General features: G+C 31.3%; 1 protein-coding gene across 2 annotated transcripts in view; it reads left to right on the forward strand.

Moving 5' to 3' along the window:
- OSBPL1A (oxysterol binding protein like 1A) overlaps positions 1 to 13,699 on the forward strand; it is a 298,973-nt gene that overhangs the window by 64,876 nt on the left and 220,398 nt on the right. For both annotated transcript variants that reach the window (XM_051970326.1, XM_051970327.1), the window contains 7 exons: positions 7,378 to 7,489; positions 9,232 to 9,317; positions 10,650 to 10,794; positions 12,208 to 12,269; positions 12,368 to 12,412; positions 13,196 to 13,269; positions 13,361 to 13,424. In XM_051970326.1, coding sequence (XP_051826286.1) covers positions 7,378 to 7,489; positions 9,232 to 9,317; positions 10,650 to 10,794; positions 12,208 to 12,269; positions 12,368 to 12,412; positions 13,196 to 13,269; positions 13,361 to 13,424 — 588 coding nt within the window. The remainder of the gene's footprint in view (positions 1 to 7,377; positions 7,490 to 9,231; positions 9,318 to 10,649; positions 10,795 to 12,207; positions 12,270 to 12,367; positions 12,413 to 13,195; positions 13,270 to 13,360; positions 13,425 to 13,699) is intronic.

The following is a 13,699-nucleotide window of genomic DNA, read 5'->3' on the forward strand; positions in this document are numbered from 1 at the left end:
AAAATTTTCTATTTTGTGATCAATAATAATTGCTAGTTCTTCTTTGGTCATAGATTCCTTCCTCTTCCATAGGTCTGAGAAGTAAACTATCCTATGTTCTTCCAATTTATTTATAATCTCATTTTTTATGCCTAGGTCATGAAGCCATTTTGATCTTATCTTGGTGTACGGTGTTAAGTGTGGGTCGATGCCTAGTTTCTGCCATACTAATTTCCAATTTTCCCAGCAATTTTTGTCAAATAGTGAGTTCTTATCCCCAAAACTGGGGTCTTTGGGTTTGTCAAACACTAGATTATTAAAATTATTGGCTATTTTGTCCTTTGAACCTACTATTCCACTGATCAACTAGTCTATTTCTTAGCCAATACTAGATGGTTTTAGTAACTGCTGTTTTATAATATAATTTTAGATGTGGTACAGCTAGGCCACCTTCATTTGATTTTTTTTTCATTAATTCCCTTGAAATTCTTGACCTTTTGGTTTTCCATATGAACTTTGTTGTTATTTTTTCTAATTCATCAAAGTAGTTTTTTGGGAGTCTGATTGGTATAGCGCTAAATAAGTAGATTAATTTAGGTAGTATTGTCATCTTTATTATATTTGCTCACCCAATCCAGGAGCATTTAATATTTTTCCAGTTGGTTAGATCAGACTTAATTTGTATGGAAAGTGTTTTGTAGTTTTGCTCATAAAGTTTCTGGTTTTCCCTTGGCAGACAGGTTCCTAAATATTTTATACTATCAGTAATTACTTTAAATGGAATTTCTCTTTGTAACTCTAACTGTTGTGGTTTGTCTTTACTATATTTTTGTCATATAACTTGTTTTCCTTATCCTGTTCTTTTACATTAGTTCAAATAAATCTCCCCAAGTTTCTCTGATGACATTCCTTTTATTATTTCTTATAGCACAATATTCCACCATGTTTATATGCCATAACTTGTTTGACCATTCCTCAGTTGATGAGTATAACTTCAGATTCACATTCTTTGTCACCTCAGAGAAAGCTATAAATATTTTTGTACTATCATTAGAGTTTGTTTTTACTTAGGACAGGCCTCACCCTCAGTATGTGTCTTCTTTTTAGCTCCCCCTTTGTCTTCCCTGTTGAGTGAAATAATTTTTGTGCTCAATTATATGCGTGTATGTATATTCTTCCCTCCTTTGACCACTTCTGTCATCTCCATCTTGTTTTTATAGATTTCTATTTGCATTTCCTCATTATATGAGATAATTATTTATAACTTTCCTTTCCCTTTGTGTAAAGGGCTGAAACTTCAAAAAGGTGTGCTTGAATCACACAACAGAGCACTTAAGGCTAATTACCTATTCAATGTGAGACAATGACTCTATTAGCATACATTTGCATAAATGGCTCTTCTCATTGTTAGTGCTTGCTGAATGTTTAATGTTAAGATAATCAGAGGCAAGGATTGGAGGCTGAAGGGAGAGAGACAGTCACTTGGAGACAGGACTAGGAGAGAGATGGTGACTCTGGACTCGAGAATCCAGGATTCCTGTTTGGCAAACCTTGTGGCAGTTTACCTGCCTCTTTCACTTCTCCTCATAAAGACCAAGGACTTTAATTTATCCTGACTCTGGCTGACCCCAATGCCATCCAGGGAGCTGGGCCGTACTTTACACCTTTGTTCCTTTACTCTTATATATTCTTCTTCCTCCCTCTTTTCATTTTTTTCTTAAGATTATTAAAATATAACAGAATCTTTCCTAGTCTCTCCCTATAACTTTTGATGATGATAGACTTTGAGGAAATACATGATATTATTTCCCATAAAAGAATGGAAAAAAATGTATCCTTAGTTAGTCTTATATGACTGCTTGTTCATATAGTTATCTTTATATATTTTTCTTAGCTTTTCAATATAGGTTTGGTTTCTTCATTAGAAATGCTTGAAAGCTCTCATCTCCATGAAAGGTTTATTTTTCCCCCTATAGTTTTACCAGTTAAGTGATTCTTGTTACCTATCATTTTTTGTCTTTGGGAATACATATTCTAAATCCTTTTTCCTTTAAAGTGGTGTCTACTAAATTGTGTGGACACAATCCTACTGATTGCTTGTAGTATTTTTTTTTTCTTTGACCTGGGAGCTCTAGTTTTGGGTTTGTTATTCGTAGGAGTTTTCATTTTGGGATTTCAAGAGGTAGACTCTCTCTACATTTAAGATGTCTTTTTAAGACATCCTGTAAATAGGATGTCTAGGCTCAGTTTTGGTTATGTCTTTTACATAGTCTATTGATTATTAAATATCTTCTCTTTGATTTGTTTTCTAAATCAATTGCTTTTGCTATGAGAGACCCTATATTTTCTTTCATATTTTTAGTCTTCTAAGTTTTAATATTTTTTGTTGTCCCTTGGTATCATTGGCTTAAATTTGTTCTCTCCCATTTTCAGGAAGTAAAGGTTTTGTGCCTCTTGTTCCAAGCTGTTAATTTTATTGCCCATTTGTTCTTCTATACCTCTCATTTCTTTTTTTAAAAGCTTTTTATTGACAAAACATATGCATGGGTAATTTTTCAACATTGACTCTTGCAAAAACTTCTGTTCCAATTCCCCCCTCCCCCTTCTTTCCACTCCCTCCCCTAGAAGGCAGGTAGTCCCATATATGTTAAATATGTTGAAGTATATGTTAAATACTATATATATACACAGTTATTTTGCTGCACTAGAAAAATTGGATTTAGAAAGAAGGTAAATAACCTGGGAAGAAAAACAAAAATGCAAGCAAACAATAACAGAGTATAAATGCTATGTTGTCATCCACACTCATTTTCCAGTGTTCTTTTGCTAGGTATAGCTGGTTTTGTTTATTACTGATCAATTGGAATTGATTTGGATCCTCTCATTGTTGAAGATAGCCATTTCCATCAGAATTGATCCTCATAGTGTTGTGGTTGAAGTGTATAATGATCTCCTGGTTCTGCTCATTTCATTTAGCATCAGTTCATATAAGTCTCTCCAAGCCTCTCTGTATTCATCCTGCTGGTCATTTCTTACAGAGCAATAATATTCCATAACATTCATATACCACAATTTACTCAGACATTCTCCAATTGATAGGCATCTATTCAATTTTCAGTTTCGAGCCACTACAAACAGGGCTGCCACAAAGATTTTTGCACATATGGGACCCCTTTCCCTTCTTTAATATCTCTTTGGGATATAAGTCCAGTAGTAACACTTCTGGATCAAAGGGGATATGCACAGCTTGATAACTTTTTGAGCATAGTTCCAAATTGCTCTCCAAAATGGTTGGATCTGTTCACAACTCCACCAACAATGCATCAGTATCCCAGTTTTCCCACATCCTCTTGAACATTTGTCATTATCTTTCCCTGTCATGTTAGACAATCTGAGAGCATACCTCTTATATTTTTTCCATTTTTTTTAAATTAAAAATTTTAAATCTGTAGCACTCATTTCATTTGTAAGAACCATTTAATTCTTTTTTATTATTACTTTTTTTATTATTTTTATTATTTTTATTTTATGTCTTCCAGGAATTCTAGTTGGATTTGTACACAGGCTGTGTTTTTCTTTGAGGCTTTGCTTATAGATGTTTTGAAGTCATTCTCTTCTGGTTTTATATCCTAACTTTTCTTGCTTTCATAATAGCTAATGATGGTGGAATTTTTTTCTTGGGGGGGGTGGGGGTGGGGGTAGTTGCTCATTGTTCCAGCCTTGGATGTCTTTCAGGGTCTTTTACAGTTGCCCTCACTTTGGCCCAGATGTTAACCCTGAATTCCATATATGAAGCAAATGTCTGGGCTAGTCATCTTTTTTTTTTTTTTAAATCTCTTCTCATTAGTATTTTCTTTTTCCAATTACATGTAAAGATAGTTTTCAACATTCATTTTTTATGACTGTGTCTTCCAAATTTTTTTTCTCTTCTTCCCTTATCTTCCCCCTCCTCAAAACAAAATCTGAATTAGGTTAAACCTGTGCAATCCTTTAAAACTTATTTCTATATTTGTCCTATTGTTGAAGAACAATAAGGCCAAAAGTGGAAAAAAAAATCACAAGAAAGAAAAAGCAAGTAAACAAAAAAAAAGTGAAAATACTATGCTTCAATCTACATTCGGTCTCTGTCTCTCTGAATGCAGAGTGCATTTTCCATCCCAAGTCTTTTGGAATTGTTTTGAATCACCACATTGCTGAAAAGAGGCAAAGCCATCCCAGATGATAATCACACAGTCTTGCTGTTATTGTACATAGTATTCTCCTGGTTCTACTCACTTCACTTTGCATCAGTTCATATACGTCTTTTCAGGCATTTCTGAAATCAGCCTGCTCATCATTTCATTTCTTATGGAACAATAACATTCCATTGCACATATATACCATAACTTACTCAGCCATTCTCCAACTGATGGGCATCCACTCAGTTTTCAGTCCCTTACCACTACAAAAAGGGCTGTTACAAACATTTTTGCCTATGTGGGCCCATTTCCCTGTTTTATGATCTTTGGGAAGCAAACGCAGTGGAGACACTGCTGGATCAAAGTGTATGCACAGTTTCATATGGCCTTATCTTGCTGCTTTCTTGGAGTGTTGACTATAACACAATATTCTTAGGCTCTTAGAAATAAGTCAGAATGAGAACCTTCAGACTTTCAAGGATCTCAAAGCAGTCTGATGAATATGATCTAGGACAAAGTGTAATTGTTGTCTCTCTGCAAGTTTCTGACCTGGATTTGGGTGGCGGAGGCCAGAAAGCTTTCTCATTCAGAGTGACAGTATGGTTCAGAGTGATAGTATTGTAAACTTCTAATTCCCTTGATATTCTTGACTTACTGTTTTTCTAGATGAATTTTGTTATTTTTTTTCTAGCTCTAAAAAGTATTTCTGGTAATTTGCATTGAACAAGTAAATTAATATAGGTAGAATTGTCATTTTTATTATATTGGCTTGGCCTATACTCATGAGTAATTTATATTTTTTCCAGTTCAGATTGGACTTTATTTGTGGAAAACTGTCTTGTAATTTTCCTATAGTATCTAGATTTGTCTTGGCAGATAAGACTGTCCCATATGTTTTATATTATCTATAGTGATTTTAATGAAATTTCTTTTTTCTATTTCCTGCTGTTGGACTTCGTTGGTAATTTTAAAAAATGCTGATGATGTTTGTAGGTTTATTTTACTTTTAGAAATTTTGTTAAAGTTGTTCATTCCTTCAACTAGTTTTTTTAGGTTTTTTTTTTCCTCTAGGATTCACCAAGTGCATAATCATATCATGTGCACATATCCTATGTTTCCTCATCACCTATTCTAATGCGTTCAATTTCCTCTTTTCTTTTCTCATTGTTATAGCTAGAATTTCTAATACAACATTGAATAATAGTGGTAATATATGGTTATTGCTTCACACTTTGCTTCACACCCGATCTTATTGGGCTGGCTTCTAGTTTATCCCCATTATAGATAATGATTTCTGATGGTTTTAGATAAAGATTACTTATTTTAAGTAAAACTCCTTTAATTCCTATGCTTTCTGCTTTTTTAAAAAATAGGAATGAATATTATAATTTGTCCAAAGCTTATTCTGTATCTATTGAGATAATTTTATGATTTTTGTTGGTTTTATTATTGATATAGCGAGTTATGCCAATAGTTCTAATATTGACCTAGCCCTGCATTCCTGGTATAAATTTCACTAGATCATAATGTATGATCTTTGTGGTATATTGCTAAATGTCTCTGCTAGCATTTTATTAAAAATAATTATATCAATATTAATTAGGGAAATTGATCTGTAATTTTCTTTTCCTAATTTTTCCCTTCCTGGGTTAGGTATCTCTAGTATATTTGTATCATAAAAAAAAAAAAAAAAACCCAAAAACTGGAAAAGAATCCTTCTTTGCCTATTTTCCTGAATAATTTATATAGTATTGCAATTAATTGTTCTTTAAATCTTTGGTAGAATTCACTTTTGTGAATCTTATCTAGTCCTAGAGATTTTTTCCTAGAGAACTCATTTATTTAATTCCTAAGATGAGGCGATTTAAGTAATCTATTTCTTCTTCTTTTAGTATGGGCAATGTATATTTTTATGAATATCCATTTCACTTCAATTATTAGATTTATTTGTTAAGTTCATAAAAATTGCTTTAATCTCCTCTTCATTGGTGATGAATTCACTCTATTTTTTGATGATTAATTTGGTTTTCTCTTTTTTTCAAATTAAATTAACCATTGGTTTATCTGTTTTATTAGTTTTTCAATAAAACTAGCTCCCATTTTACTTATTAATTCATTAGTTTTCTTATTTTCAATTTTGTTAATTTCTCCTTGATTTTTCAGGATTTCTAATTTAGTTTTTAATTGGGGAATTAACATTTGTTCTTTTTCTGTTTTTTTAAAATTTCATGCCCAGTTCATTGATCAGATCTTTCTCTGTTTTATTGATGTTAGCATTTAGAAATATAAAGTTCCCTCTTTTTCTGAATCCCATAAATTTTAGTTTGTCTTCTCATTATCATTCTCTTTATTGAGATAATTTTTTTCTATGATTTTTGACCTAGTCATTTTTTAGGAATGGATTATTTAGTTTCCAATTTATTTTTAAAGTATGTTTCCATCATTCTTTATTGAATACAATTTTATTGCATTATGATCTGAAAAGGAAGTTTTTTTTAATAATTCTGATTTTTTAAAATTGGGTTGTGACATTTTTAGATCCTAATACATAGTTATATTTGTGTAGGTGTTATTTACTACTGAGAAAAATCTATATTTCTTTCTTATTTTCATTCATTTTTCTCTAGTAGTTTATCTCATCTGATTTTCTAAAATTCTATTCATTTCCTTAACTTCTTTCTTATTTATTTTGTAGTTAGATTTATCTGATTTATCTGACAGGGGAAAGTTGAAGTCTCCCAATAGTAAAGTTTTACTATTTACTTCTGTAACTTTAAAGTTTCATTTAATCTGGGATTCCTGCCCTAGTTATTTCTTTGCAGGCTTCAGACTGTGCTAGACGTTGAAGCTGAGATTCTGTTCTGCTAGCAGAGTCCCACTTATATTTCTACATGTTTCTGACCTTGCTTCTTGATTTTTTTCTTAGTTATAGATCTGACTTGTGTTGTTTCTTTTACTTAATTACCCTTTAAAAGAATGTAAATGTTGTCTTATTTACATATACAATCAATTTCATGATTTTAATTGTTAGGTAAATATTACAGTGAAATCAGTTACATCACCAATGTGGTTATTATATTGGCCATTTGTAGATAGAATAAATGTGTTCAGAAATATTTTCTATGTTGCATTGTCTTTATACTTTAAAACCAGAAGAGCCATTATAGTCAGATTTTATGTCTTAATAATAGCTAAGAATCATTTTTTTCACTTTTTTTAGGAATTGGTAATGCTTCTCTTAGAACATAATGCTGATGCTGCTGTTGTGAATGGGAGTGGACAGACGGCAAAAGAAGTTACTCATGACAAAGAAATAAGAAACATGCTTGAAGGTAATAAAATCTTGCTTATAATTATAATAACCTATCTAGAAACTAGCTTTTTTTGAAACTTATTCTATGTAGAATGTGACTAAGAATGAAGGAAACCAAAATTAAAACAATCAAAATATCAAATGGATACCATCGTGTCCATTAAAAGTTATGAGCATCTCCAAGTGAAGCATGTCCTAAGGAAGAAAAGACTTGAGGATTAGATTGTAATGGGCATGAAATATTTCATTTGAATGATTATTTGAAAGGTTTTAATGAAATATTTGAATGATTATCACATTAAAGAGTTTAAATGCTAAGAAAAACAGAATTCACAGAGTATTAGGAAGAACTTGAACAAAAATATTGGTCCAGAAATGGAATAGACATTCATTTTCAGATGGCATATTCTCTGTTTTTAGAAATGTTGTAGCAGACACTAGATAAGAACGTATCACAGATAATTTAGAAAGGATTAATAGCACCAATGGTTAAGATTCCTATGTTGCTTTCTGATCCTAGGATCTTAAGATTCTTTAGAGGAAAGAAAGAGGTAAAGGAGAATGATGAATCAAAGTTTTGATTCTGGGTAATTGGAAGAATTGTTACCTCACTGGACTGCTGGAGATTAGTCTGAATAGGAGTATATCTTTATGTGCGTGAACAGGAATATCATAAAATACTTAATTAGAAGTACAATTTTGATAAAATGAACACACATTTATTAAGTAAACAAACATTTATTAGGTCTGTACTAAGTAGTGGCTGATAGATTCAGCAGACAACTAAAAATTCTGTTTTACTATTAATCCAAGTTTCAGCCTTTTTTCCCCATCTCTTACATTCACTTCTTTTTTTGTTATTTCTGGAGAAGCCATGTTTTTCCTTCTTTATGTGTCCCCCTTATTTCCTTAACTCATCATAATTTATTTTCTTCCCTTTCCATTCTACTGGAACTGAATTCTCAAAGATAATAACCTCTTAAATCCCTGGATCCAATGAGTTATTATTCTCCTATCCATGTCTTAAAACTTCTTTACCTACCATTTCTATTGAACCTAGGCTAACTCTAACTTTTACCTTAACCTGAAGCCTTTACAGATGTACATGTTAATTTATAAGAGAAAAAGAAGAGGGTTTTCAGTAGTATCAGAGGCTACAGAAAGATTGAGAAAAATGAAGATTGAGAAGAAGCCATTGGTTTTTGGCAATTAAGAGATCACTGGTAACTTTGGAGAGATCAATTTTGGTGGAATGATGAGGTCAGAAACCAGAAAGGTTTAAGAGGAAGAGAAGTTGAGGGATATGTAAAAGTCCTTCTTAGGGAACTTAGCCAAAAAGAAGAGAAGATGGAGATAGATAATATGTACACCCATGTGGGTGTTTGTGAATGTTTTTGTACACACACACACACGTATATATGTACGTGTATATATATATATATATATATATATATATATATATATATATATATATATATATATATATATATACATACATATAATAACAGCAGGGATGAAAGGATCAAGAGAGTTTTTTTTGTTGTTGTTGTTAATATGGAGGAAACATAGATATGTGTGGAGATAGTAGTTAGAAGAAACCAATAGATAGGGAAAAATTGAAGAGAAGTGAGAGGGGTTAGCAGCTATTTAATGGAAACATCAAAGTTACTTTACTTCTGTTTTTTGTCATTGAAATTTTTGAAAAATGGTCCTCTGACTTAGAATAGATTACATTGCATTTTTTTTTTTTTAAACCAACAGCTGTAGAAAGGACTCAACAAAGAAAATTTGAAGAATTGCTTTTGGAAGCAGCAAGAGAAGGAAATACCACAGGACTGACAACATTGGTAAAAAAAATAATAATAATGGATAAGCAAATCATGAAGTAGCTTTTTGTGTGTGTGTGAATAACAACAAATTTCATACATTGCTAATCTTTTTTCTAAGAGAATTGAAGAGCAAGACTAAAATACTTTGGAGAACCTTTTTTTAAAAACGTGTTCAGTAGCTTTGTATTACTTATAAAATAAATATTAACTCCTTAGATTAGCTTTTAAAGCACTGTACAATGTTACTCTAATGTATCTTTTTCCTTTCCAGTCATATTTCACTGCTGTTCACTCGCACATACTCTACATTTCAGCTAAAGTGTATTATTAGCTCTTCCTTGATCTCATCATGCTGACTTGTACTTCATTCATGCCATCATTCATATCTGATAGTCATAGTCATTCCTTCCTTTTAAAAATAAATTCCCTTTATGTTTTTAAATGCTACTCTTTGAACCCTCAATTCAGATGCCACCTCTTTTGTGAAGATTTCACCAGCCTAAACAGTTTTCTTTTTATAATTTTGTAAAATTTCTGCTTCTGTCAGGCTATACCCTATATTATGTTTCTTTCTATACATGTCTTAATCCCCTTAATAGACTATAAATTCCTTTAGGTAAGGACTATTATTTTTTACCTTTGTAGGTCCAAGATCTTTCACATAGGCAGCCATGTGGCATAGTAGATAGTGTTTGAAGTTAAAGGCAAGAAGACTTAAGGTTGAATCTTCTCTCAGTTACTTAACTATGCAACCCTGGGCAAGTCATTTCTTGCACTTTGCCTCAGTTTCTTCATCTTTATAATGGGGATAATAATAGCATTTACGTTCCAGAATTGTTGTGAGGATAGTCATAAATTCACGACCTTTATTCACCTTCAAAGTAGTATTCTATCTTTTGTTCTACTTTCTATAAATCCTTATCAAGCCTTAAATTTTTAATTGTCCTGAATGTCATCTGTTTGATTAGTCAACTGAGTTATTTATTTGACTTGTTAAATGAACTGTAATAAAAATGTCTTTGATTTCCAAAATTTTAGCTCCTGACTTTTTACATAAACACATTTTTAAATTTGCAAAATGAAAAAAAAAGATATATGTTATATTTCTATATCTTTAAGGTATATTGTAATATTTTGTTACCTGAAAGGGGAAATGCAGGGCAAAGAATGAATATTGGTAAAATTAATTGTTAATCACAAGATATCTTTTGAACTTTTCAGATCTATAAATTTATCCATTTTGAAATAGCAATTGTTATTCCATTAATGAGATTTTAGTTATAAATGAATGCATAGTACTTAATTAATTAATTAACATGTAGTTATTTGAAGCATTTCTGTCATTTTCAGCTCAACAGACCAAATCCTCCTAATGTTAACTGTTTTGACCAAATGGGAAATACACCTCTGCATTGTGCAGCCTATCGTGCCCACAAGCAGTGTGCCTTAAAACTTTTAAAAAGTGGTGCTGACCCTAATCTGAGGAACAAAAATGGTAAGCAATAGTGAATTTCAGTTTTTATCATCTCATAATTTATAAATTTAATAAAATTAAATGTGTCATTATTCATTTTTACAAAAGAGCTTTAATTTAATTATTGGATAGGATAGTCCATTTAATCTTGAAAGTGAAAAACATTCACATACTTTAAAAAATTAATTTTATTTCCAAATTAGTTCATTAAAAATAGGGATAGAGACTAGACCTCTTATTTCAGTGATCTTAGGTACTCTCAGATAAGGAAACTTTCTCAATCAATACAGTTCTGTAAGCTCTCTGTAACTCAGTATTCTAGAGAGTTGCTCAGAGCCATGCATGAAAGAGAACCTGGCTTGCTTGGGCTCTTATAACTAATCTGTGTCTGAGGTACTGTTTGAGCTTAGTTTTTGATTCTGTCCTTTCTCTGTTCCATATTGTTTCTCAGAGATGTTTCTAATCACAAATAATATTTTAGTAGCATCTAATTGCTGCTTCAATTAAATATTGACAAACCATTATCCTAGAAAGTCTGTTACAAAAAGTTCCATTACCTTTGGGAAATGGGTTGGTTTGAAGAAAATTATGGATATGTTATATAACTGAGCTAAAATGTGTCATGTTCTTTCATACATATATTTTACCATCTAGACTTTAAAAACTTTGTAGGTTTTGTTTTAATTGTATGTCCAATCCTTTATATAGCAGTGCAATGACTTTTGTTTGCTTTTGTTTTTTATAGTAGAAAGAAAAATAGCATAGTACAGTGAATAGAAAGCCATCCTCAATTTCTGCTTCTGACATATACTGACCTTGGACAGATCATTTAATCTCTCATGATTCTAATCATCTTTAGATTAGTAGAGGGAATTTCCTCCTCTGAGAGCTCCCTAGACCAGTGATGTCTTATTTTCATTCCTGAAAATACCATTAAATAATGGTGTCATGTTTTAATATTCATTTGATGAAGCATAGTATTTTGAGCATATACAAAAATATAGTTCAATTGTGCTAGTTTTTTGCTCCAGTAAAAGTTTTCAAGTCTGATTCTCATGCTAAGAGGCCAACGTGAGCTTCAACTTTTGCCATCTGTTACTTAATGAAATAATAAATTTATTTTTATTTCTGAAAACCTTGCTAAACATGAAAATGGTTAGATGAAATTATGTTGGGGTTCATTTCTTTTCTAGAATTTCAAGACCCTTTGGGGTTATCTTAAATCTTGTCACATGTTGATGGCCATGAAAAAGGTTGTATAGAACTGGACCAAAAAGGTGATGTGCAATGGAAAATTCATATATATATAATTATGAGGGAATAGAAAAGAAATATAGCTACAATAGAAAATACTAATTATGTGTCACAATTGGAACACTAGACTCATAATACCCTTATGCTCTGCACATATTTTTTCTCATTGCTTTTATGTAGATCAGAGACCCCTTGACCTAGCCCAAGGCCTAGAAATGAAACATGCACTTGGTGGTAATAAGGTATGTGTGAGTGTAACAAAATGTTTGCACACATATTTATTTTAGAAAGAAAATTTATGTTGTAAAATATCATTTTAATGAGGAAATATTTTAAATAGGTTGTCTACAAAGTATTGAAACGATACGAAGGTCCTCTCTGGAAGGTAAGTCTTTTGGTTTATTTTGCTTATCAGAACTCTTAAAGCAGAGAAAATGTGTCCTTGGAAGTGTCATCTAGTGAATTTTTATTAAAAACAACATCTAATAATAAAATTAAAAGGATTGCTAGGAGTCATCTAATCTAACTTCCTACTTAATGTAGGAATCTTGTCTGTAATGTGCTCTTACTTTATTCTAAAATATTTCCATGTTGTTAAGAGTTGAATCCTTTTTTTGATGTGAAGAAGATGATTAACTTGTCCTGGAATAGCTTACAGCCTATTTGTAACAAATCTTATGGTTCAGTTTTTAATATGAACCATCTTTATAGTTTTTTCTTCTATAAATAAAATGTACTTGTATATATATGCACTCCTTCTGTATATGTATTGGGTTTTTTCTGTGAAATCAGTTCATTAGAAACTTTTCAAAGTTATCATTGTTAAGAATAGCTTATGTACTAACTTTATAATTTAGGTCAGAGAAGTACTACTTATTTATATTAACCACTAATCTGACTAATAATAACATTTGTTTTGGTTTTATGATTTACTTTTCTAAAATTTTGACCCTAATCATCAACAAATAACCATTTCATTATACAAAGAACAGGAACATGTATTTTTACTTCATGCAGTACCTCAGTTTGTATTTGATCCTTGAATAATATCTTACCATTTAATTTTAAAAAGTTTATTCTAAAAAGACAATTCTGATCATTTTAAAACTTTGCATATTTGGTTTTAAATTATATGCTAGCTTGCTTAAGTGATTTATTTTCTCCTCAGAGTTCAAGATTTTTTGGCTGGAGACTGTGCTGGGTAGTATTAGAACATGGAGTTCTTTCATGGTATAGGAAACAGTAAGTATTATTTTTCTTTTCTAAATTTAAAAATGTTCAAATCTAGTACATAGATAAAAAATATTTATTTTTACTTTTTTCCCTCTGGAAGGCCTGATGCAGTGAGTAATGTTCACCGTCAAGGATGCAAACATTTGACTCAAGCTATATGTACGGTACGAAGAAAATTTGACCTTTTGATCTTTTTAAAAACAAATTTTAATTAAGACTTAAAAATTAATGTTAGTAATAATTTGCTTAAGGAGCTCTGTAGAACTTGACATTCCATGAAATACAATGCTAGTGTGAAAACCAATACTAAAATTTTCATTTAAAAAAATTAGTATTTGTAGAATTTGCCATCCTGGGGATCTGAAAATGTAGGGACAAGGGGTCAACTTTAGATTTTTCAGCACAAATTTTGGGCTGAGATAGAAAATTGGAAGAGGAC

This window comes from Antechinus flavipes, chromosome 1 (assembly GCF_016432865.1).
Source record: "Antechinus flavipes isolate AdamAnt ecotype Samford, QLD, Australia chromosome 1, AdamAnt_v2, whole genome shotgun sequence".
NCBI classification, from domain to species: domain Eukaryota; kingdom Metazoa; phylum Chordata; class Mammalia; order Dasyuromorphia; family Dasyuridae; genus Antechinus; species Antechinus flavipes.